The sequence below is a fragment of the Oncorhynchus mykiss genome, chromosome 24 (genome assembly GCF_013265735.2).
Source record: "Oncorhynchus mykiss isolate Arlee chromosome 24, USDA_OmykA_1.1, whole genome shotgun sequence".
Lineage (NCBI taxonomy): Eukaryota > Metazoa > Chordata > Actinopteri > Salmoniformes > Salmonidae > Oncorhynchus > Oncorhynchus mykiss.
The window spans coordinates 41,780,013-41,803,043 of NC_048588.1; the positions used below are offsets into that span (position 1 = coordinate 41,780,013).

The 23,031-nt window shown below is 44.9% G+C and overlaps 1 protein-coding gene across 2 annotated transcripts in view; it reads right to left on the bottom strand.

The window, feature by feature from the left end:
- zbbx (zinc finger, B-box domain containing) overlaps positions 1 to 23,031 on the bottom strand; it is an 88,592-nt gene that overhangs the window by 3,057 nt on the left and 62,504 nt on the right. For both annotated transcript variants that reach the window (XM_036961523.1, XM_036961521.1), the window contains exons 17-19: positions 19,901 to 20,044; positions 7,292 to 7,516; positions 4,871 to 4,952 (exon numbers count right to left, since the gene is read on the bottom strand). In XM_036961523.1, coding sequence (XP_036817418.1) covers positions 4,871 to 4,952; positions 7,292 to 7,516; positions 19,901 to 20,044 — 451 coding nt within the window. The remainder of the gene's footprint in view (positions 1 to 4,870; positions 4,953 to 7,291; positions 7,517 to 19,900; positions 20,045 to 23,031) is intronic.

A 23,031-nucleotide genomic window follows, 5' to 3' on the forward strand; every position in this document is an offset into this window, starting at 1 on the left:
CATATCCTCTGCAGCAGAGGTAACTCTGGGTCTTCCTGTCCTGTGGCGGTCTTCATGAGAGACAGTTAACTCTAATGAACTTATCCTCTGCAGCAGAGGTAACTCTGGGTCTTCCTGTCCTGTGGCGGTCTTCATGAGAGACAGTTAACTCTAATGAACGTATCCTCTAAAAGCAGAGGTAACTCTGGGTCTTCCTGTCCTGTGGCGGTCTTCATGAGAGACAGTTAACTCTAATGAACATATCCTCTGCAGCAGAGGTAACTCTGGGTCTTCCTGTCCTGTGGCGGTCCTCATGAGAGACAGTTAACTCTAAAGAACATATCCTCTGCAGCAGAGGTAACTCTGGGTCTTCCTGTCCTGTGGCGGTCCTCATGAGAGACAGTTAACTCTAATGAACGTATCTTCTGCAGCAGAGGTAACTCTGGGTCTTCCTGTCCTGTGGCGGTCCTCATGAGAGACAGTTAACTCTAATGAACATATCCTCTGCAGCAGAGGTAACTCTGGGTCTTCCTGTCCTGTGGCGGTCCTCATGAGAGACAGTTAACTCTAATGAACGTATCCTCTGTAGCAGAGGTAACTCTGGGTCTTCCTGTCCTGTAGCGGTCCTCATGAGAGACAGTTAACTCTAATGAACTTATCCTCTGCAGCAGAGGTAACTCTGGGTCTTCCTGTCCTGTACTTTTCCTCATGAGAGCCAGTTTCATCACAGCACTTTGATGGTTTTTGCGACGTCACTTGAAGAAACTTTCAAAGTTCTTAATATGTTCCGTATTGACTGATCTTCATGTCTTAAAGTAATGATGGACTGTCATTTCTCTTTGCTTGTTTGAGCTGTTCTTGCCATAATATGGACTTGGTATTTTACCAAATAGGCCTATCTTCTGTATACCACCTCCAGCCCATTGCCCTTTATGTTTGTGAGGTCCGGGGTCCGCTCACCAACCAAGATTTCACAAAAATGAGACAAACACCACTGCAGAACAACGTAAAACACCAAATAATGCATGCAAAGCAGAATTAGGCCAATACCCGCTAATTATCAAAATCCAGAAAAGAGCTGTTAAATTCTACAACCAACTAAAAGGAAGCGATTCCCAGAATACCTGACCATTGTGAATGACCCAAAATGAAGGAAAGCTTTGACTACATACAGACTCAGTGAGCATAGCCTTGCTATTGAGAGAGGCAGCCGTAGGCAGACCTGGCTCTCAAGAGAAGACAGGCTATGTGCACACTGCCCACAAAATGAGGTGGAAACTGAGCTGCACTTCCTAACCCCCTGCCAAATGTATGAACATATTAGAGACACATACCAAAACACACCCAGTTTTGATAAACTCCCATATCTACTGGGTGAAATTAAACAGTGTGCCATCACAGTAGCAAGATTTGTGACCTGTTGCCACGAGAAAAGGGCAACCAGTGAAGAACAAACACCATTATAAATACAACCCATATTTATGCTTATTTATTTTATATTGTGTCCTTTAACCATTTGTACATTGTTAAAACACTGTATATATATAATATGACATGTGTGATGTCTTTATTGTTTTAAAACTTCTGTATGTGTGATGTTTACTGTTAATTTTTATTGTTTATTTCACTTTATATATTCACTTTATATATTATCTACCTCACTTGCTTTGGCAATGTTAACACATGTTTCCCATGCCAATAAAGCCCTTGAAATGAAATGAAATGAAATTGAGAGAGAGAGAGAGAGAGAGAGAGAGAGAGAGAGAGAGAGAGAGAGAGAGAGAGAGAGAGAGAGAGAGAGAGAGAGAGAGAGAGAGAGAGAGAGAGAGAGAGAGAGAGAGAGAGAGAGAGAGAGAGAGAGAGAGAGAGAGAGAGAGAGAGAGAGAGAGAGAGAGAGAGAGAGAGAGAGAGAGAGAGAGAGAGAGAGAGAGAGAGAGAGAGAGAGAGAGAGAGAGAGAGAGAGAGGGTGGATAACTGGGGCCCAGTGTAAAGTGTGTGGTTGAGGGCTTTAAGGCTCTGTTTTAGTGTAATCGTGTTATTACAGTCTCTCTGTGCCACAGCACTCAACTCAGCCTAGAGCACAAATTACAACCTCTATACACACACACACACGTAATAGCGGTGAGGAGAGGAGACGCTGTCCGTTCTGAACGCTGACGTTCTATTACTTAATGTGACCAACGGAACGAGAGGACAGAGAGGACAAAAGACAGAGATTACACACTTCATCTAGGACGGAGGGACAGAGAGGACAAAAGACAGAGATTACACACTTCATCTAGGACGGAGGGACAGAGAGGACAAAAGACAGAGATTACACACTTCATCTAGGACGGAGGGACAGAGAGGACAAAAGACAGAGATTACACACTTCATCTAGGACGGAGGGACAGAGAGGACAAAAGACAGAGATTACACACTTCATCTAGGACGGAGGGACAGAGAGGACAAAAGACAGAGATTACACACTTCATCTAGGACGGAGGGACAGAGAGGACAAAAGACAGAGATTACACACTTCATCTAGGACGGAGGGACAGAGAGGACAAAAGACAGAGATTACACACTTCATCTAGGACGGAGGGACAGAGAGGACAAAAGACAGAGATTACACACTTCATCTAGGACGGAGGGACAGAGAGGACAAAAGACAGAGATTACACACTTCATCTAGGACGGAGGGACAGAGAGGACAAAAGACAGAGATTACACACTTCATCTAGGATGGAGGGACAGAGAGGACAAAAGACAGAGATTACACACTTCATCTAGGACGGAGGGACAGAGAGGTTAAAAGACAGAGATTACACACTTCATCTAGGACGGAGGGACAGAGAGGACAAAAGACAGAGATTACACACTTCATCTAGGACGGAGGGACAGAGAGGACAAAAGACAGAGATTACACACTTCATCTAGGACGGAGGGACAGAGAGGACAAAAGACAGAGATTACACACTTCATCTAGGACGGAGGGACAGAGAGGACAAAAGACAGAGATTACACACTTCATCTAGGACGGAGGGACAGAGAGGACAAAAGACAGAGATTACACACTTCATCTAGGACGGAGGGACAGAGAGGACAAAAGACAGAGATTACACACTTCATCTAGGACGGAGGGACAGAGAGGACAAAAGACAGAGATTACACACTTCATCTAGGACGGAGGGACAGAGAGGACAAAAGACAGAGATTACACACTTCATCTAGGACGGAGGGACAGAGAGGACAAAAGACAGAGATTACACACTTCATCTAGGACGGAGGGACAGAGAGGACAAAAGACAGAGATTACACACTTCATCTAGGACGGAGGGACAGAGAGGACAAAAGACAGAGATTACACACTTCATCTAGGACGGAGGGACAGAGAGGACAAAAGTCAGAGATTACACACTTCATCTAGGACGGAGGGACAGAGAGGACAAAAGACAGAGATTACACACTTCATCTAGGACGGAGGGACAGAGAGGACAAAAGACAGAGATTACACACTTCATCTAGGACGGAGGGACAGAGAGGACAAAAGTCAGAGATTACACACTTCATCTAGGACGGAGGGACAGAGAGGACAAAAGACAGAGATTACACACTTCATCTAGGACGGAGGGACAGAGCGGACAAAAGACAGAGATTACACACTTCATCTAGGACGGAGGGACAGAGAGGACAAAAGACAGAGATTACACACTTCATCTAGGACGGAGGGACAGAGAGGACAAAAGACAGAGATTACACACTTCATCTAGGACGGAGGGACAGAGAGGACAAAAGACAGAGATTACACACTTCATCTAGGACGGAGGGACAGAGAGGACAAAAGTCAGAGATTACACACTTCATCTAGGACGGAGGGACAGAGAGGACAAAAGACAGAGATTACACACTTCATCTAGGACGGAGGGACAGAGAGGACAAAAGACAGAGATTACACACTTCATCTAGGACGGAGGGACAGAGAGGACAAAAGTCAGAGATTACACACTTCATCTAGGACGGAGGGACAGAGAGGACAAAAGACAGAGATTACACACTTCATCTAGGACGGAGGGACAGAGCGGACAAAAGACAGAGATTACACACTTCATCTAGGACGGAGGGACAGAGAGGACAAAAGACAGAGATTACACACTACATCTAGGACGGAGGGAGGGAGAGATGAACACATCCACATGCTAAACCCTCTTCCTGACACACAAAGATTACACACTTCATCTAGGACGGACGGAGGGAGAGATGAACACATCCACATGCTAAACCCTCTTCCTGACACAAAGACAACCAACCACAGCAATTCCATCACACAAACTAAACAGACAACAAACAAAAAACACACTCAAAGAAAAAGCAACACACACACATGAACACGGTTAACGCTATTTCTAACCCTAACCCTAACCCTGACCCTGACCCTAACCCTGACCCTAACCCTAACCCTGACCCTATTCCTAACCCTAACCCTAACCCTGACCCTAACCCTAACCCTATTCTGTATAGGAGTAAACTAAGCCATCTGGGTTGATGACTCAGTGGTCAGACAGCAGAATATGGCTTTAAGAGAAGGAATGTACAGAGACCTATGTTTTGATCTTGTCCATAAACATGCTGCTCACAGGCCCATGAACACACAGACACACAGACACACACACACACACACACACACACACACACACACACACACACACACACACACACACACACACACACACACACACGCAAATGTACACAGTAACTAATGGCTGGGGTAGGGAGGGGCAGAGTGTATGCCTGTGTGTGTTTGTTGTTTTAATGATTCAGCAGGAAGAATGCTAACGAGGCACCATCTCTAACGAGCTGCAGCTAATGAGTGTCTGGTCCCCAGGGAAACGAATATACAGAATATACCTACCGGAAGGAGCCCCGCCTCCTGACACGCCCCTCTTTTTCAGCTCCGCCCCCCGCAGAGGTGGACACCTGGTACAGATCTGAATCTGGGAGACATTCTATCATCACAACACAGACAATATCATCATCATCATCATCATCATCATCATCATCACCACCACCATCATCACCACCACCATCACCACCACCACCATCATCATCATCATCATCAAAAACAAACTAACTAACTAGTGTGTGTGTGTGTGTGTGTGTGTGTGCTCAGGTGGACACGGACTGACAGGTAAACTGAGCCAGTGACGGATGTTGTTGTGGAGGATTCTGTCACCATGAACATCTCATCCTTCATGCAGGACCCCTTGGTATCAGACGGATGTAGCTACTGACCTCTCTGTCTCCCAGCTACTGACCTCTCTGTCTCCCAGCTACTGACCTCTCTGTCTCCCAGCTACTGACCTCTCTGTCTCCCAGCTACTGACCTTTCTGTCTCCCAGCTACTGACCTCTCTGTCTCCCAGCTACTGACCTCTCTGTCTCCCAGCTACTGACCACTCTGTCTCCCAGCTACTGACCTCTCTGTCTCCCAGCTACTGACCTCTCTGTCTCCCAGCTACTGACCTCTCTGTCTCCCAGCTACTGACCTCTCTGTCTCCCGTTCCATGTACTAGAATGCTGCTGTTGGTGAGGACATTCTCACCTTTACTGTTAAGGCGAGGCTACAAGTTCTATCAACAAAATATAATGTAGCACTCTGGTACCCTGCAAACCATGACCTATTCTGTATTCTAGTCAAATGTAATGGAGTCTGTTTCAGCTGTCGTGGTCAGCCTAGCTGTTTGGAGAAGGAGGTACTAATCTGTTTCAGCTGTCTTGGGCAGCCTAGCTGTTTGGAGAAGGAGGTACTAATCTATTTCAGCTGTCTTGGGCAGCCTAGCTGTTTGGAGAAGGAGGTACTAATCTATTTCAGCTGTCGTGGTCAGTCTACCTGTTTGGAGAAGGAGGTACTAATCTATTTCAGCTGTCGTGGGCAGTCTAGCTGTTTGGAGAAGGAGGTACTAATCTATTTCAGCTGTCGTGGTCAGTCTAGCTGTTTGGAGGAGGTACTTCTTTGTTTCAGCTGTCTTGGGCAGCCTAGCTGTTTGGAGAAGGAGGTACTAATCTATTTCAGCTGTCTTGGGCAGCCTAGCTGTGTGGAGAAGGAGGTACTAATCTATTTCAGCTGTCGTGGTCAGTCTAGCTGTTTGGAGAAGGAGGTACTAATCTGTTTCAGCTGTCGTGGGCAGTCTAGATGTTGGAGGAGGTACTTCTCTGTTTCAGCTGTCGTGGGCAGTCTAGCTGTTTGGAGAAGGAGGTACTAATCTATTTCAGCTGTCTTGGGCAGCCTAGCTGTTTGGAGAAGGAGGTACTAATCTGTTTCAGCTGTCTTGGGCAGCCTAGCTGTTTGGAGAAGGAGGTACTAATCTATTTCAGCTGTCTTGGGCAGCCTAGCTGTTTGGAGAAGGAGGTACTAATCTGTTTCAGCTGTCTTGGGCAGCCTAGCTGTTTGGAGAAGGAGGTACTAATCTATTTCAGCTGTCGTGGTCAGTCTAGCTGTTTGGAGAAGGAGGTACTAATCTGTTTCAGCTGTCTTGGGCAGCCTAGCTGTTTGGAGAAGGAGGTACTAATCTATTTCAGCTGTCTTGGGCAGTCTAGCTGTTTGGAGAAGGAGGTACTAATCTGTTGCAGCTGTCGTGGTCAGCCTAGTTGTTGGAGGAGGTACTTCTCTGTTTCAGCTGTCGGGGGAAGTCTAGCTGTTTGGAGAAGGAGGTACTTCTCTGTTTCAGCTGTCGGGGGAAGTCTAGCTGTTTGGAGAAGGAGGTACTAATCTGTTGCAGCTGTCGTGGTCAGTCTAGTTGTTGGAGGAGGTACTTCTCTGTTTCAGCTGTCGGGGGAAGTCTAGCTGTTTGGAGAAGGAGGTACTAATCTGTTGCAGCTGTCGGGGGCAGTCTAGCTGTGTGGAGAAGGAGGTACTGTTCTGTTTCAGCTGTCGTGGGCAGTCTAGCTGTGTGGAGGAGGAGGTACTAATCTGTTTCAGCTGTCGGGGGCAGTCTAGCTGTGTGGAGAAGGAGGTACTGTTCTGTTTCAGCTGTCGTGGTCAGTCTAGCTGTGTGGAGGAGGAGGTACTGTTCTGTTTCAGCTGTCTTGGGCAGTCTAGCTGTGTGGAGAAGGAGGTACTGTTCTGTTTCAGCTGTCGTGGTCAGTCTAGCTGTGTGGAGGAGGAGGTACTGTTCTGTTTCAGCTGTCGTGGTCAGTCTAGCTGTGTGGAGAAGGAGGTACTTCCTGTTCCCTTCATGCATACAGGGACCTTTGAAATGTTTGGATCCTTTTTTTTGTACATTTGATTGTTGGATTCAATAAAATATGTCATTTGTGTGTTTGTGTGTTTGTACCTGTAGCCATCAATCGGAACTCCTCCACCAGGCTGCTGAGAGCCTGTGTGTCTATGTCCTGCTCCAGGTCAGGGTCCTCACAGCCGGTCTGGTCCACGAGACAGACGTCCAGGATCTCCTTAGCCGCTCGAGACAGAGGACGGGACACGGGATGGGACATGGTGCCAGAGACAGGGCGAGACAGAGCACTGGTAGGACGGGAGGACAGCCTTGGAGTAGATCTACCTGAAACACCAGTAAGACATGTAATGGATGGACGGACGGACAGACAGACAGAGAGGAGGAAGTGTGATTAGCACAACACCAAATAACCAGGAAGTAGTAGAGAACATAGGTAGAGGTGGGAGGAAAAGAAAGGAGAAGAGAGACGAGAGATATAGAGAGAGACAGATAATGAAAGGATGCAGGAGAAAGCAAGTGAGACAGAATGAGAGAGGGGGAGAAAGAGGTAGAAGTCTATATAATCACTGGTGTTTTATCTCTCTCTACTGCAGTGTCTATATAATCACTGGTGTTTTATCTCTCTACTACAGTGTCAATATAATCACTGGTGTTTTATCTCTCTACTGCAGTGTCTGTATAATCACTGGTGTTTTATCTCTCTCTACTGCAGTGTCTATATAATCACTGGTGTTTTATCTCTCTACTACAGTGTCAATATAATCACTGGTGTTTTATCTCTCTACTGCAGTGTCTGTATAATCACTGGTGTTTTATCTCTCTCTGCTGCAGTGTATATAATCACTGGTGTTTTATCTCTCTACTGCAGTGTCTATATAATCACTGGTGTTTTATCTCTCTACTACAGTGTCAATATAATCACTGGTGTTTTATCTCTCTACTGCAGTGTCTGTATAATCACTGGTGTTTTATCTCTCTCTACTGCAGTGTCTATATAATCACTGGTGTTTTATCTCTCTACTGCAGTGTCTATATAATCACTGGTGTTTTATCTCTCTACTACAGTGTCAATATAATCACTGGTGTTTTATCTCTCTACTGCAGTGTCTATATAATCACTGGTGTTTTATCTCTTTACTACAGTGTCTATATAATCACTGGTGTTTTATCTCTCTCTACTACAGTGTCTATATAATCACTGGTGTTTTATCTCTCTACTGCAGTGTCTATATAATCACTGGTGTTTTATCTCTCTCTACTGCAGTGTCTATATAATCACTGGTGTTTTATCTCTCTACTACAGTGTCTATATAATCACTGGTGTTTTATCTCTCTACTGCAGTGTCTATATAATCACTGGTGTTTTATCTCTCTACTACAGTGTCTATATAATCACTGGTGTTTTATCTCTCTCTACTGCAGTGTCTGTATAATCACTGGTGTTTTATCGCTCTACTGCAGTGTCTATATAATCACTGGTGTTTTATCTCTCTACTACAGTGTCTATATAATCACTGGTGTTTTATCTCTCTACTACAGTGTCTATATAATCACTGGTGTTTTATCTCTCTCTACTGCAGTGTCTGTATAATCACTGGTGTTTTATCTCTCTCTACTGCAGTGTCTATATAATCACTGGTGTTTTATCTCTCTCTGCTGCAGTGTATATAATCACTGGTGTTTTATCTCTCTACTGCAGTGTCTATATAATCACTGGTGTTTTATCTCTCTACTACAGTGTCTATATAATCACTGGTGTTTTATCTCTCTCTACTGCAGTGTCTGTATAATCACTGGTGTTTTATCTCTCTCTACTACAGTGTCTATATAATCACTGGTGTTTTATCTCTCTCTACTGCAGTGTCTATATAATCACTGGTGTTTTATCTCTCTACTACAGTGTCTATATAATCACTGGTGTTTTATCTCTCTCTACTGCAGTGTCTATATAATCACTGGTGTTTTATCTCTCTCTACTGCAGTGTCTATATAATCACTGGTGTTTTATCTCTCTACTACAGTGTCTATATAATCACTGGTGTTTTATCTCTCTACTGCAGTGTCTATATAATCACTGGTGTTTTATCTCTCTACTACAGTGTCTATATAATCACTGGTGTTTTATCTCTCTCTACTGCAGTGTCTATATAATCACTGGTGTTTTATCTCTCTCTACTGCAGTGTCTATATAATCACTGGTGTTTTATCTCTCTACTACAGTGTCTATATAATCACTGGTGTTTTATCTCTCTACTACAGTGTCTATATAATCACTGGTGTTTTATCTCTCTCTACTGCAGTGTCTATATAATCACTGGTGTTTTATCTCTCTACTACAGTGTCTATAAAATCACTGGTGTTTTATCTCTCTACTACAGTGTCTATATAATCACTGGTGTTTTATCTCTCTACTACAGTGTCTATATAATCACTGGTGTTTTATCTCTCTCTACTGCAGTGTCTATATAATCACTGGTGTTTTATCTCTCTACTGCAGTGTCTATATAATCACTGGTGTTTTATCTCTCTACTACAGTGTCTATATAATCACTGGTGTTTTATCTCTCTACTGCAGTGTCTATATAATCACTGGTGTTTTATCTCTCTCTACTACAGTGTCTATATAATCACTGGTGTTTTATCTCTCTCTACTACAGTGTCTATATAATCACTTGTGTTTTATCTCTCTACTGCAGTGTCTATATAATCACTGGTGTTTTATCTCTTTACTACAGTGTCTATATAATCACTGGTGTTTTATCTCTCTCTACTACAGTGTCTATATAATCACTGGTGTTTTATCTCTCTACTACAGTGTCTATATAATCACTGGTGTTTTATCTCTCTCTACTACAGTGTCTATATAATCACTGGTGTTTTATCTCTCTCTACTGCAGTGTCTATATAATCACTGGTGTTTTATCTCTCTCTACTACAGTGTCTATATAATCACTGGTGTTTTATCTCTCTACTACAGTGTCTATATAATCACTGGTGTTTTATCTCTCTCTACTACAGTGTCTATATAATCACTGGTGTTTTATCTCTCTCTACTGCAGTGTCTATATAATCACTGGTGTTTTATCTCTCTACTACAGTGTCTATATAATCACTGGTGTTTTATCTCTCTACTACAGTGTCTATATAATCACTGGTGTTTTATCTCTCTCTACTGCAGTGTCTATATAATCACTGGTGTTTTATCTCTCTCTACTACAGTGTCTATATAATCACTGGTGTTTTATCTCTCTCTACTGCAGTGTCTATATAATCACTGGTGTTTTATCTCTCTAATACAGTGTCTATATAATCACTGGTGTTTTATCTCTCTACTACAGTGTCTATATAATCACTGGTGTTTTATCTCTCTCTACTGCAGTGTCTATATAATCACTGGTGTTTTATCTCTCTACTACAGTGGCTATATAATCACTGGTGTTTTATCTCTCTACTACAGTGTCTATATAATCACTGGTGTTTTATCTCTCTACTGCAGTGTCTATATAATCACTGGTGTTTTATCTCTCTACTACAGTGTCTATATAATCACTGGTGTTTTATCTCTCTACTACAGTGTCTATATAATCACTGGTGTTTTATCTCTCTACTACAGTGTCTATATAATCACTGGTGTTTTATCTCTCTCTACTGCAGTGTCTATATAATCACTGGTGTTTTATCTCTCTCTACTGCAGTGTCTATATAATCACTGGTGTTTTATCTCTCTACTGCAGTGTCTATATAATCACTGGTGTTTTATCTCTCTACTGCAGTGTCTATATAATCACTGGTGTTTTATCTCTCCACTGCAGGGAGTCGCATCACATTGAATCAGATTGAACATCCACCTGCCCATTGTGAGTTGCAACCCTGGCGCCCTTAGAAAGGGTGTGTGTGTGTGTGTGTGTGTGTGTGTGTGTGTGTGTGTGTGTGTGTGTGTGTGTGAGTGTGTGTGTGTGTGTGTGTGAGTGTGAGTGAGTGTGTGTATGTGTGTGTGTGTGTGTGTGTCACTTTGCTGAACGCTGCCCTGTGCTGCTTCTGCAGCTGCAGTGTTAAAAGTATTTTACTCCAGATTCACTCCCTCCTTCTCTCTCTATCATCTGTCAGTGGGAGTTTCACACTCGCCGCATCACACCACATGCCTTACTGCAGCAGATACAGAACACAGAGGCACACAGACATAGTATGAGATAAACAAACACAGGACACAGAGATGCAGGGACAGAGTAAAGCCGTCCTGGGTCATACATTTCTTGTCGTGAATGTCCTATTTATGTATTTATAAAATCCCAGCCCACGTCCCCGCAGGAGGACTTTTGGTAGGTCGTCATTGTAACTAAGAATTTGTTCTTAATTAACTGACTTGCCAAGTTAAATAAAGGTTAAAATAAAAATAAATTACATAAAAAATACTGGGTCATCCTGATTCATTCTGGATATGATAAACAGAGTAGAGCCATCCTGGGTCATACTGGACATGATAAACAGAGTAGAGCCATCCTGGGTCATACTGGGTCATACTGGATATGATAAACAGAGTAGAGCCATCCTGGGTCATACTGGGTCATACTGGATATGATAAACAGAGTAGAGCCATCCTGGGTCATACTGGACATGATAAACAGAGTAGAGCCATCCTGGGTCATACTGGACATGATAAACAGAGTAGAGCCATCCTGGGTCATACTGGATATGATAAACAGAGTAGAGCCATCCTGGGTCATACTGGACATGATAAACAGAGTAGAGCCATCCTGGGTCATACTGGACATGATAAACAGAGTAGAGCCATCCTGGGTCATAATGGATATGATAAACAGAGTAGAGCCATCCTGGGTCATACTGGGTCATACTGGACATGATAAACAGAGTAGATCCATCCTGGGTCATAATGGATATGATAAACAGAGTAGAGCCATCCTGGGTCATAATGGATATGATAAACAGAGTAGAGCCATCCTGGGTCATACTGGACATGATAAACAGAGTAGAGCCATCCTGGGTCATACTGGACATGATAAACAGAGTAGAGCCATCCTGGGTCATAATGGATATGATAAACAGAGTAGAGCCATCCTGGGTCATAATGGATATGATAAACAGAGTAGAGCCATCCTGGGTCATAATGGATATGATAAACAGAGTAGAGCCATCCTGGGTCATAATGGATATGATAAACAGAGTAGAGCCATCCTGGGTCATACTGGGTCATACTGGACATGATAAACAGAAGTAGAGCCATCCTGGGTCATACTGGGTCATACTGGACATGATAAACAGAGTAGAGCCATTTATATATTTTATTTATTGAACCTTTAATTAACTAGGCAAGTCAGTTAAGAACAAATTATTATTTACAATGATGGGCTAAAAAAATATATAAATAAATACAATATAAATATAGGACAAAACACACATCACAACAAGAGAGACAACACAACACGACATAACGAGACACCTACAGCATAGCAAGGCAACAACACATGACAACACAGCATGGTAGCAACATAACAACAACATGGTAGCAACACAACATGGTAGGAGCACAAAACAGAGTACAAACATTACTGGGTACAGACAACAACACAAAGGGCAAGAAGGTAGAGACAACAATACATCACGCAAAGCAGCCACAACTGTCAGTTAAGAGTGTCTATGATTGAGTCCTTGAATGAAGAGATTGAGATAAAACATTCCAGTTTGAGTGTTTGTTGCAGCTCGTTCCAGTCGCTAGCTGCAGCGAACTGAAAAGATGAGCGACCCAGGGATGTGTGTGCTTTAGGGACCTTTAACAGAATGTGACTGGCAGAACGGGTGTTGTATGTGGAGGATGAGGGCTGCAGTAGATATCTCAGATAGGGGGGAGTGAGGCCTAAGAGGGTTTTATAAATAAGCATCAACCAGTGGGTCTTGCGACGGGTATACAGAGATGACCAGTTTACAGAGGAGTACAGAGTGCAGTGATGTGTCCTATAAGGAGCATTGGTGGCAAATCTGATGGCCAAATGGTAAACAACATCGAGCCGCTCAAGAGCACCCTTACCTGCCGATCTATAAATTACATCTCCATAATCTATGGGTAGGATGGTCATCTGAACCAGGGTTAGTTTGGCGGCTGGGGTGAAAGAGGAGCGATTACGATAGAGGAAACCAAGTCTAGATTTAACTTTAGCCTGCAGCTTTGATATGTGCTGAGAGAAGGACAGTGCGCCGTCTAGCTATACTCCCAAGTCCTTGTATGAGGTGACTACCTCAAGCTCTAAACCCTCAGAGGTAGTAATCACACCTGTGGGGAGAGGGGCATTCTTCTTACCAAACCACATGACCGTTTGTTTTGGAGGTGTTCAGAACAAGGTTAAGGGCAGAGAAAGCTTGTTGGACACTAAGAAAGCTTTGTTGTAGAGCATTTAACACAAAATCCGGGGAGGGGCCAGCTGAGCATAAGACTGTATCATCTGCATATAAATAGATGAGAGAGCTTCCTACTGCCTGAGCTATGTGGTTGATGTAAAATGAAAAGAGCGTGGGGCCTAGGATTGAGCCTTGGGGTACTCCCTTTGTGGCTGAGACAGAAGATTTTCTGGCACCTTATTCATCCAAGCTACTCAATACTGCCCCACAGTCACCAAGAAGTTAACAAAACCACTGAAAATATCAAAAAAAGAAGGTCCAAGCGTCTTGGACAGAGGGGATCAAGCTGATTCTATACCATTTTACAGAAGCCAGTTCATGAACGAAGGCTCAAAATACTCAAAATACACTCAACAGGTTAACGTGCAGAAAACCCGGGCTTTTACGGGAGCAGAAATCAGTGAAGCAGATATCAGAGCACAAGTCAGAATTGGGGCTAGCGACTGCAGACGGGACAGGGTGTACATAGACATTTCCAGATATCATCAACAAACATAGTTGGGTCCCACGGTTGGGTAAAGAATGTTTGTAGTCAACAAAGTACGCAGGAGTTATGAGGCACATAGCAAAATGCATGAGAAAATGTTTTGAATCTATAACGACTTGGGGCTAGCCATTGTAAGTTCAGAGTCTCTCGCTCCAACAGAGTGTTCTGGAGGCGAGAGAAAGCTGGGGAAAGAGGGAGTGTGGTGGAGGTACCTGTACCAGACAGGGGGAGACAGGCCAGGGAGAGAGGGGGGAGTGTGGTGGAGGTACCTGTACCAGACAGGGGGAGACAGGCCAGGGAGAGAGGGGGGAGTGTGGTGGAGGTACCGGTACCAGACAGGGGGAGACAGGCCAGGGAGAGAGAGGGGGGAGAGAGGGGGGAGTGTGGTGGAGGTACCTGTACCAGACAGGGAGAGACAGACCAGGGAGAGAGGGGGGAGTGTGGTGGAGGTACCTGTACCAGACAGGGGGAGACAGGCCAGGGAAAGAGGGGGGAGTGTGGTGGAGGTACCTGTACCAGACAGGGAGAGACAGGCCAGGGAGAGAGAGGGGGGAGAGAGGGGGGAGTGTGGTGGAGGTACCTGTACCAGACAGGGGGAGACAGGCCAGGGAGAGAGGGGAGAGTATGGTGGAGGAACCTGTACCAGACAGGGGGAGACAGGCCAGGGGGAGAGGGGGGAGTGTGGTGGGGGTACCTGTACCAGACAGGGAGAGACAGACCAGGGAGAGAGGTGAGTGTGGTGGGGGTACCTGTACCAGACAGGGGGAGACAGGCCAGGGAGAGAGGTGAGTGTGGTGGGGGTACCTGTACCAGACAGGGAGAGACAGACCAGGGAGAGAGGGAGTGTGGTGGGGGTACCTGTACCAGACAGGGGGAGACAGGCCAGGGGGAGAGGGGGGAGTGTGGTGGGGGTACCTGTACCAGACAGGGGGAGACAGGCCAGGGGGAGAGGGGGGAGTGTGGTGGGGGTACCTGTACCAGACAGGGCAGTGCAGCAGGCAGTTGAGTAGGAAATGGGAGTAGGTGTCCCACCTACTTTGGAGCAGCTTTTATTTCTGGAGGCAGATTTCCTGTATTAAATGCCAGTGATGGTCTTTGAACAACAGGAGGGGACTTCAGAGGACGCTTCAAAGAGCCGAAAGGACTTTTACTTCACACCTTAGTGCTAATTGAATTTGTATCTGGCTCAGTTCCAGGTAGGAATGGTGTCCTCAGGTCTGCTGTTTGTTGGCTAGAGAACCCTCCGTACAACATCCCCCTAACAACATCCTCCGTACAACATCCTCCGTACAACATCTTCCGTACAACATCCTCCTAACAACATCCTCCGTACAACATCCTCCGTACAACATCCTCCTAACAACATCCTCCTAACAACATCCTCCTAACAACATCCTCCGTACAACATCCTCCGTACAACACCCTCCGTACAACATCCTCCTAACAACATCCTCCGTACAACATCCTCCGTACAACACCCTCCGTACAACATCCTCCGTACAACACCCTCCGTACAACATCCTCCGTACAACATCCTCCTAACAACATCCTCCGTACAACATCCTCCGTACAACACCCTCCGTACAACATCCTCCGTACAACACCCTCCGTACAACATCCTCCTAACAACATCCTCCGTACAACATCCTCCGTACAACACCCTCCGTACAACATCCTCCGTACAACATCCTCCGTACAACATCCTCCTAACAACATCCTCCTAACAACATCCTCCGTACAACATCCTCCGTACAACATCCTCCGTACAACATCCTCCATACAACATCCTCCGTACAACATCCTCCGTACAACATCCTCCGTACAACATCCTCCGTACAACATCCTCCTAACAACATCCTCCTAACAACATCCTCCTAACAACATCCTCCCTACAACATCCTCCGTACAACATCCTCCTAACAACATCCTCCGTACAACATCCTCCGTACAACATCCTCCGTACAACATCCTCCGTACAACATCCTCCGTATAGCTTGGAAAAATAAAACCTTGGAAGCAGTAATCTCTCCGGTTAATTTTGGTCAAAATTAGGTTGTAGGTTTGATCTGGAGCGAAGGCCATGTTGTGGAGGGCAGTATCCTGTATATGTCCTGGTGAGATAGTGTTGTAGAGGGTAGTATCCTGTATATGTCCTGGTGACATAGTGTTGTGGAGGGCAGTATCCTGTATATGTCCTGGTGAAATAGTGTTGTAGAGGGTAGTATCCTGTATATGTCCTGGTGACATAGTGTTGTGGAGGGTAGTATCCTGTATATGTCCTGGTGACATAGTGTTGTGGAGGGTAGTATCCTGTATATGTCCTGGTGACATAGTGTTGTGGAGGGTAGTATCCTGTATATGTCCTGGTGACATAGTGTTGTGGAGGGTAGTATCCTGTATATGTCCTGGTGACATAGTGAAGGTTATGCTGTGGAGGGCAGTATCCTGTATATGTCCTGGTGACATAGTGAAGGTTATGCTGTAGAGGGTAGTATCCTGTATATGTCCTGGTGACATAGTGAAGGTTATGCTGTAGAGGGTAGTATCCTGTATATGTCCTGGTGACGTAGTGAAGGCCATGCTGTGGAGGGTAGTATCCTGTATATGTCCTGGTGACATAGTGTTGTGGAGGGTAGTATCCTGTATATGTCCTGGTGACATAGTGTTGTGGAGGGTAGTATCCTGTATATGTCCTGGTGACATAGTGAAGGTTGTGTTGTGGAGGGCAGTATCCTGTATATGTCCTGGTGATATAGTGTAGGTTATGCTGTGGAGGGTAGTATCCTGTATATGTCCTGGTGACATAGTGTTGTGGAGGGTAGTATCCTGTATATGTCCTGGTGACATAGTGATGGTTATGTTGTGAAGGGGATTATCCTGTATATGTCCTGGTGACATAGTGTTGTGGAGGGTAGTATCCTGTATATGTCCTGGTGACATAGTGTTGTGGAGGGTAGTATCCTGTATATGTCCTGGTGACATAGTGAAGGTTGTGTTGTGGAGGGCAGTATCCTGTATATGTCCTGGTGATATAGTGTAGGTTATGCTGTGGAGGGTAGTATCCTGTATATGTCCTGGTGACATAGTGTTGTGGAGGGTAGTATCCTGTATATGTCCTGGTGACATAGTGATGGTTATGTTGTGAAGGGGATTATCCTGTATATGTCCTGGTGACATAGTGTTGTGGAGGGTAGTATCCTGTATATGTCCCTGACGAAAAATCTAAGTTTCTCTTACTCAAAACTATCCTTTTGTAAAAAACATGTTGAAAAATGTGCGAGCTCACATTAAGCTGTGTGTCTCTCTCTGAGGGGGGCATGTCCCATCCTGGGTCTTACTGGATATGATAAACAGAGTAGAGCCGTCCTGGGTAAAACCGGGCCATAAACAGACAGAGTAGAGCCGTCCTGGGTAAAACTGGGCCATAAACAGACAGAGCAGAGCCGTCCTGGGTAAAACTGGGCCATAAACAGACAGAGTAGAGCCGTCCTGGGTAAAACTGGGCCATAAACAGACAGAGTAGAGCCGTCCTGGGTAAAACTGGGCCATAAACAGACAGAGTAGAGCCGTCCTGGGTAAAACTGGGCCATAAACAGACAGAGTAGAGCCGTCCTGGGTAAAACTGGGTCATAAACAGACAGAGTAGAGCCGTCCTGGGTAAAACTGGGCCATAAACAGACAGAGCAGAGCCGTCCTGGGTAAAACCGGGCCATAAACAGACAGAGTAGAGCCGTCCTGGGTAAAACTGGGCCATAAACAGACAGAGTAGAGCCGTCCTGGGTAAAACCGGGCCATAAACAGACAGAGTAGAGCCGTCCTGGGTAAAACTGGGCCATAAACAGACAGAGTAGAGCCGTCCTGGGTAAAACTGGGCCATAAACAGACAGAGTAGAGCCGTCCTGGGTAAAACTGGGCCATAAACAGACAGAGTAGAGCCGTCCTGGGTAAAACTGGGTCATAAACAGACAGAGTAGAGCCGTCCTGGGTAAAACTGGGCCATAAACAGACAGAGCAGAGCCGTCCTGGGTAAAACTGGGCCATAAACAGACAGAGTAGAGGCGTCCTGGGTAAAACTGGGCCATAAACAGACAGAGTAGAGCCGTCCTGAGTAAAACTGGGTCATAAACACCGTAAAAGAAAGACATGGTACAGACTTCGAGAGAAGAAAGGCGGAGGGAGCGGGGTGAGGAAGAGGAAGGGAGAGATGGTTTCGCAAAGGGACTGTAGTGATTTGATTAGCAGCAGGCGGTATTAGCCGTGTCACAACGTAAACAGATTACCTCAGTGTTTCTGAGCTCCTAGAGAGTGATGAGAGGAACACACCACTGGACCAGCTCCCAATCCTCTCTCTCCCTGTGTGTGTGTGTGTGTGTGTGTGTGTGACTGATAACACGGTATAATCTCTTTATGAAACCTGCGTTGTCGGTGACAGGAAAGTGTATCCATACGCAGGAATCTGAGCTGCATTAATTGCAGGTTAAATGGAGTTCTGTGTGTTTGAGAGTAAATACGAGACAAGCCAACACAGATTTATGAGGAGGAGAGGAGAAACAGAGGTGAGCTCTACTCCTGGGGGTCAAACCACAGAACAGGAAGAAACAGAGATGAGCTCTACTCCTGGGGGTCAAACCACAGAACAGGAAGAAACAGAGATGAGCTCTACTCCTGGGGGTCAAATCACAGAACAGGAAGAAACAGAGATGGCCTCTACTCCTGGGGGTCAAACCACAGAACAGGAAGAAACAGAGATGGCCTCTACTCCTGGGGGTCAAACCACAGAGCAGGAAGAAACAGAGGTGAGCTCTACTCCTGGGGGTCAAATCACAGAACAGGAAGAAACAGAGATGGCCTCTACTCCTGGGGGTCAAACCACAGAGCAGGAAGAAACAGAGATGGCCTCTACTCCTGGGGGTCAAACCACAGAGCAGGAAGAAACAGAGATGGCCTCTACACCTGAGGGTCAAACCACAGAACAGGAAGAAACAGAGGTGGCCTCTACTCCTGGGGGTCAAACCACAGAGCAGGAAGAAACAGAGGTGAGCTCTACTCCTGGGGGTCAAATCACAGAACAGGAAGAAACAGAGATGGCCTCTACTCCTGGGGGTCAAACCACAGAACAGGAAGAAACAGAGATGGCCTCTACTCCTGGGGGTCAAATCACAGAACAGGAAGAAACAGAGATGGCCTCTACTCCTGGGGGTCAAACCACAGAACAGGAAGAAACAGAGATGGCCTCTACTCCTGGGGATCAAACCACAGAACAGGAAGAAACAGAGATGGCCTCTACTCCTGGGGGTCAAACCACAGAGCAGGAAGAAACAGAGGTGAGCTCTACTCCTGGGGGTCAAACCACAGAGCAGGAAGAAACAGAGGTGAGCTCTACTCCTGGGGGTCAAACCACAGAACAGGAAGAAACAGAGGTGAGCTCTACTCCTGGGGGTCAAACCACAGAACAGGAAGAAACAGAGATGAGCTCTACTCCTGGGGATCAAACCACAGAACAGGAAGAAACAGAGGTGAGCTCTACTCCTGGGGATCTTACAAACACACTAACAAATCTATATTTCCTAGATCATGAAGGACCAACGTGAAATGGACATAGCATGTTTAACTCTTCAATCTTAGGAACCAGGCTTGAACTACTTATGATATATATAATATTGAGGTTAAGATTGCAGGCTAACTCACTTATCCCACCCAAGGACTAGATATCTCCGTAGTATTACCACCACACACACACACACACGAGAGACAACTCGTACCAGATGTAAACAGCCCACACACACAGGCACCAGAGAGACAACTCGTACCAGATGTATACAGCCCCTGACCAGAGGATGCTCCTCTCCGGGTGGGTGTGGCTATGTGACTGAGGCTGTTCATCATCACCGTGGTAACCAGGTGTTCCTCAGCACAGCCTCTGAAGCTGCTACAGGGCATCCAGTTGTCTGCCCCTGAGAGAGAGAGAGAGAGAGAGACCAGTGACAAAACAATGTGTCCACAATGTTGCTCTCACCTTTCAGATCACTAAAGGTAAGTGGATAGAGGGAGAGAAAGAGAGAGAGAGAGAGAGAGAGAGAGAGAGAGAGAGAGAGAGAGAGAGAGAGAGAGAGAGAGAGAGAGAGAGAGAGAGAGAGAGAGAGAGAGAGAGAGAGAGAGAGAGAGAGAGAAAAAGGACTGATAAGGAGAGCGAGAGACACATAAAACCTGTTGGATCATAGCCCTCTGGAAAAAAGAGGAGGCAGATGGAGAGACATAAATGAGAGAAGAGCGTTGTCAAGGTGATATCCCTCCTCTAACCTTTATCTCCCATTAACTTTGGAGCTTAACGATCATGGCAGACGAACGGCTCTGTTTGACCATGTGGTGAAAAGGACATTTCCTGTTCCAGGTTGTTTTATGTGAAGGGGACTGCTCCCCTTAAAACAAAAATCTGACATTACTGACTTGGATTGACAGTAGAGTTAAACTAAGATCACAAATGACCAACGCATATTTAGTTGTTTAAAAAAAATAAAAAATTAGTGGAGACAAGTGGGTTATAGCTGGTCTGTAATGAAAGCCTGCACACCCTGAGCTACACAGTATTCATACTGCTGTCTTATTGTATGTCTGTGTCTGAATGCAGGTGTGGAGGGAGGGAGGGCGGGGAGGGGGTACCGGTCCAGTGTGATGAGAAGATAGCGGTGTAGGTCAGGCATTCTCTCTAATCATACCACGTATGTCCCGGACTTCCTGTTCTACGTGACAATGTTGGAATGTCTGAGACTTCCTGTTCTATGTGACAATGTCTGAGACTTCCTGTTCAATGTGACAATGTTGGAATGTCTGAGACTTCCTGTTCTATGTGACAATGTTGGAATGTCTGAGACTTCCTGTTCTATGTGACAATGTCTGAGACTTCCTGTTCTATGTGACAATGTTGGAATGTCTGAGACTTCCTGTTCTATGTGACAATGTTGGATTATACATTTCTGTCCAATAGAGAGCTATGTAATCCATCAACCTCAATGAACTACAAATGCACTCCAAGCTTCCAGACGCAGGCATCCAACGAAAAACAAGCAATTGTACAAAAGTATGATGTCATCTTGATGGAAGTGTGATGTTGTCTTGATGGAAGTGTGATGTCGTCTTGATGGAAGTGTGATGTCGTCTTGATGGAAGTGTGATGTCGTCTTGATGGAAACCCAAGCACCTTAATATCCTCTTCTTTCTCATACACAGCAACATAACCAGGCAGGGAACCTAAAGTACAGTGTCCCAACACCCATTCTGAATAGTAGCCATTTTGTGTGTGTATATTCTGTGGCCATAACGGCTGGTTTTATAACAGCTCTTTGGATAGGAGTGTCATGATGGACTGTTGACATTGACCGAGAACTCTGACTTATTGTGGCATGGAAGTGTCTCAATAGGTTGTCTCCTGCGACGGCTATACTGCTGTTGAGCAGGCTGTACACAGATCACAGTGTATACAGCTGCATCAAAGCTGGGACCGAGAGACTGAAAAACAGCTTCTATCTCAAGGCCATCAGACTGTTAAACAGCCACCACTAACATTGAGTGGCTGCTGCCAACACACTGACACTGACTCAACTCCAGCTCACTTTAATAATGGAAATTGATGTAAATAATGTCTCACTAGCCACTTTAAACAATGCTACCTTATATAATGTTACTTACCCTACATTATTCATCTCATATGCATACGTATATACTGTACTCTATATCATCGACTGTATCCTTATGTAATACATGTATCACTAGCCACTTTAACTATGCCACTTTGTTTACATACTCATCTCATATGTATATACTATACTCGATACCATCTACTGTATCTTGCCTATGCCGCTCTGTACCATCACTCATTCATATATCTTTATGTACATATTCTTTATCCCTTTACACTTGTGTGTATAAGGTAGTTGTTGTGGAATTGTTAGGTTAGATTACTTGTTGGTTATTACTGCATTGTCGGAACTAGAAGCACCAGCATTTCGCAACACTCAAATTAACATCTGCTAACCATGTGTATGTGACCATTAACATCTGCTAACCATGTGTATGTGACCATTAACATCTGCTAACCATGTGTATGTGACCATTAACATCTGCTAACCATGTGTATGTGACCATTAACATCTGCTAACCATGTGTATGTGACCATTAACATCTGCTAACCATGTGTATGTGACCATTAACATATGCTAACCATGTGTATGTGACCAATAACATCTGCTAACCATGTGTATGTGACCAATAACATCTGCTAACCATGTGTATGTGACCAATAACATCTGCTAACCATGTGTATGTGACCATTAACATCTGCTAACCATGTGTATGTGACCAATAACATCTGCTAACCATGTGTATGTGACCATTAACATCTGCTAACCATGTGTATGTGACCATTACCATCTGCTAACCATGTGTATGTGACCAATAACATCTGCTAACCATGTGTATGTGACCATTAACATCTGCTAACCATGTGTATGTGACCATTAACATCTGCTAACCATGTGTATGTGACCATTAACATCTGCTAACCATGTGTATGTGACCATTAACATCTGCTAACCATGTGTATGTGACCATTAACATCTGCTAACCATGTGTATGTGACCATTAACATCTGCTAACCATGTGTATGTGACCATTAACATCTGCTAACCATGTGTATGTGACCATTAACATCTGCTAACCATGTGTATGTGACCATTAACATCTGCTAACCATGTGTATGTGACCATTAACATCTGCTAACCATGTGTATGTGACCAATAACATTTGATTTGATACATTATCCTGGTGCTAACTCCTACATTGTGTGCATTGACTGAGTTGGTTTCTGTAGACTGAATTAAATGAATGTCCTCTAAACATGTGCTTTTCCTTTTGTTTTGAATGAAGGTTAAATATGAGCCTGTAG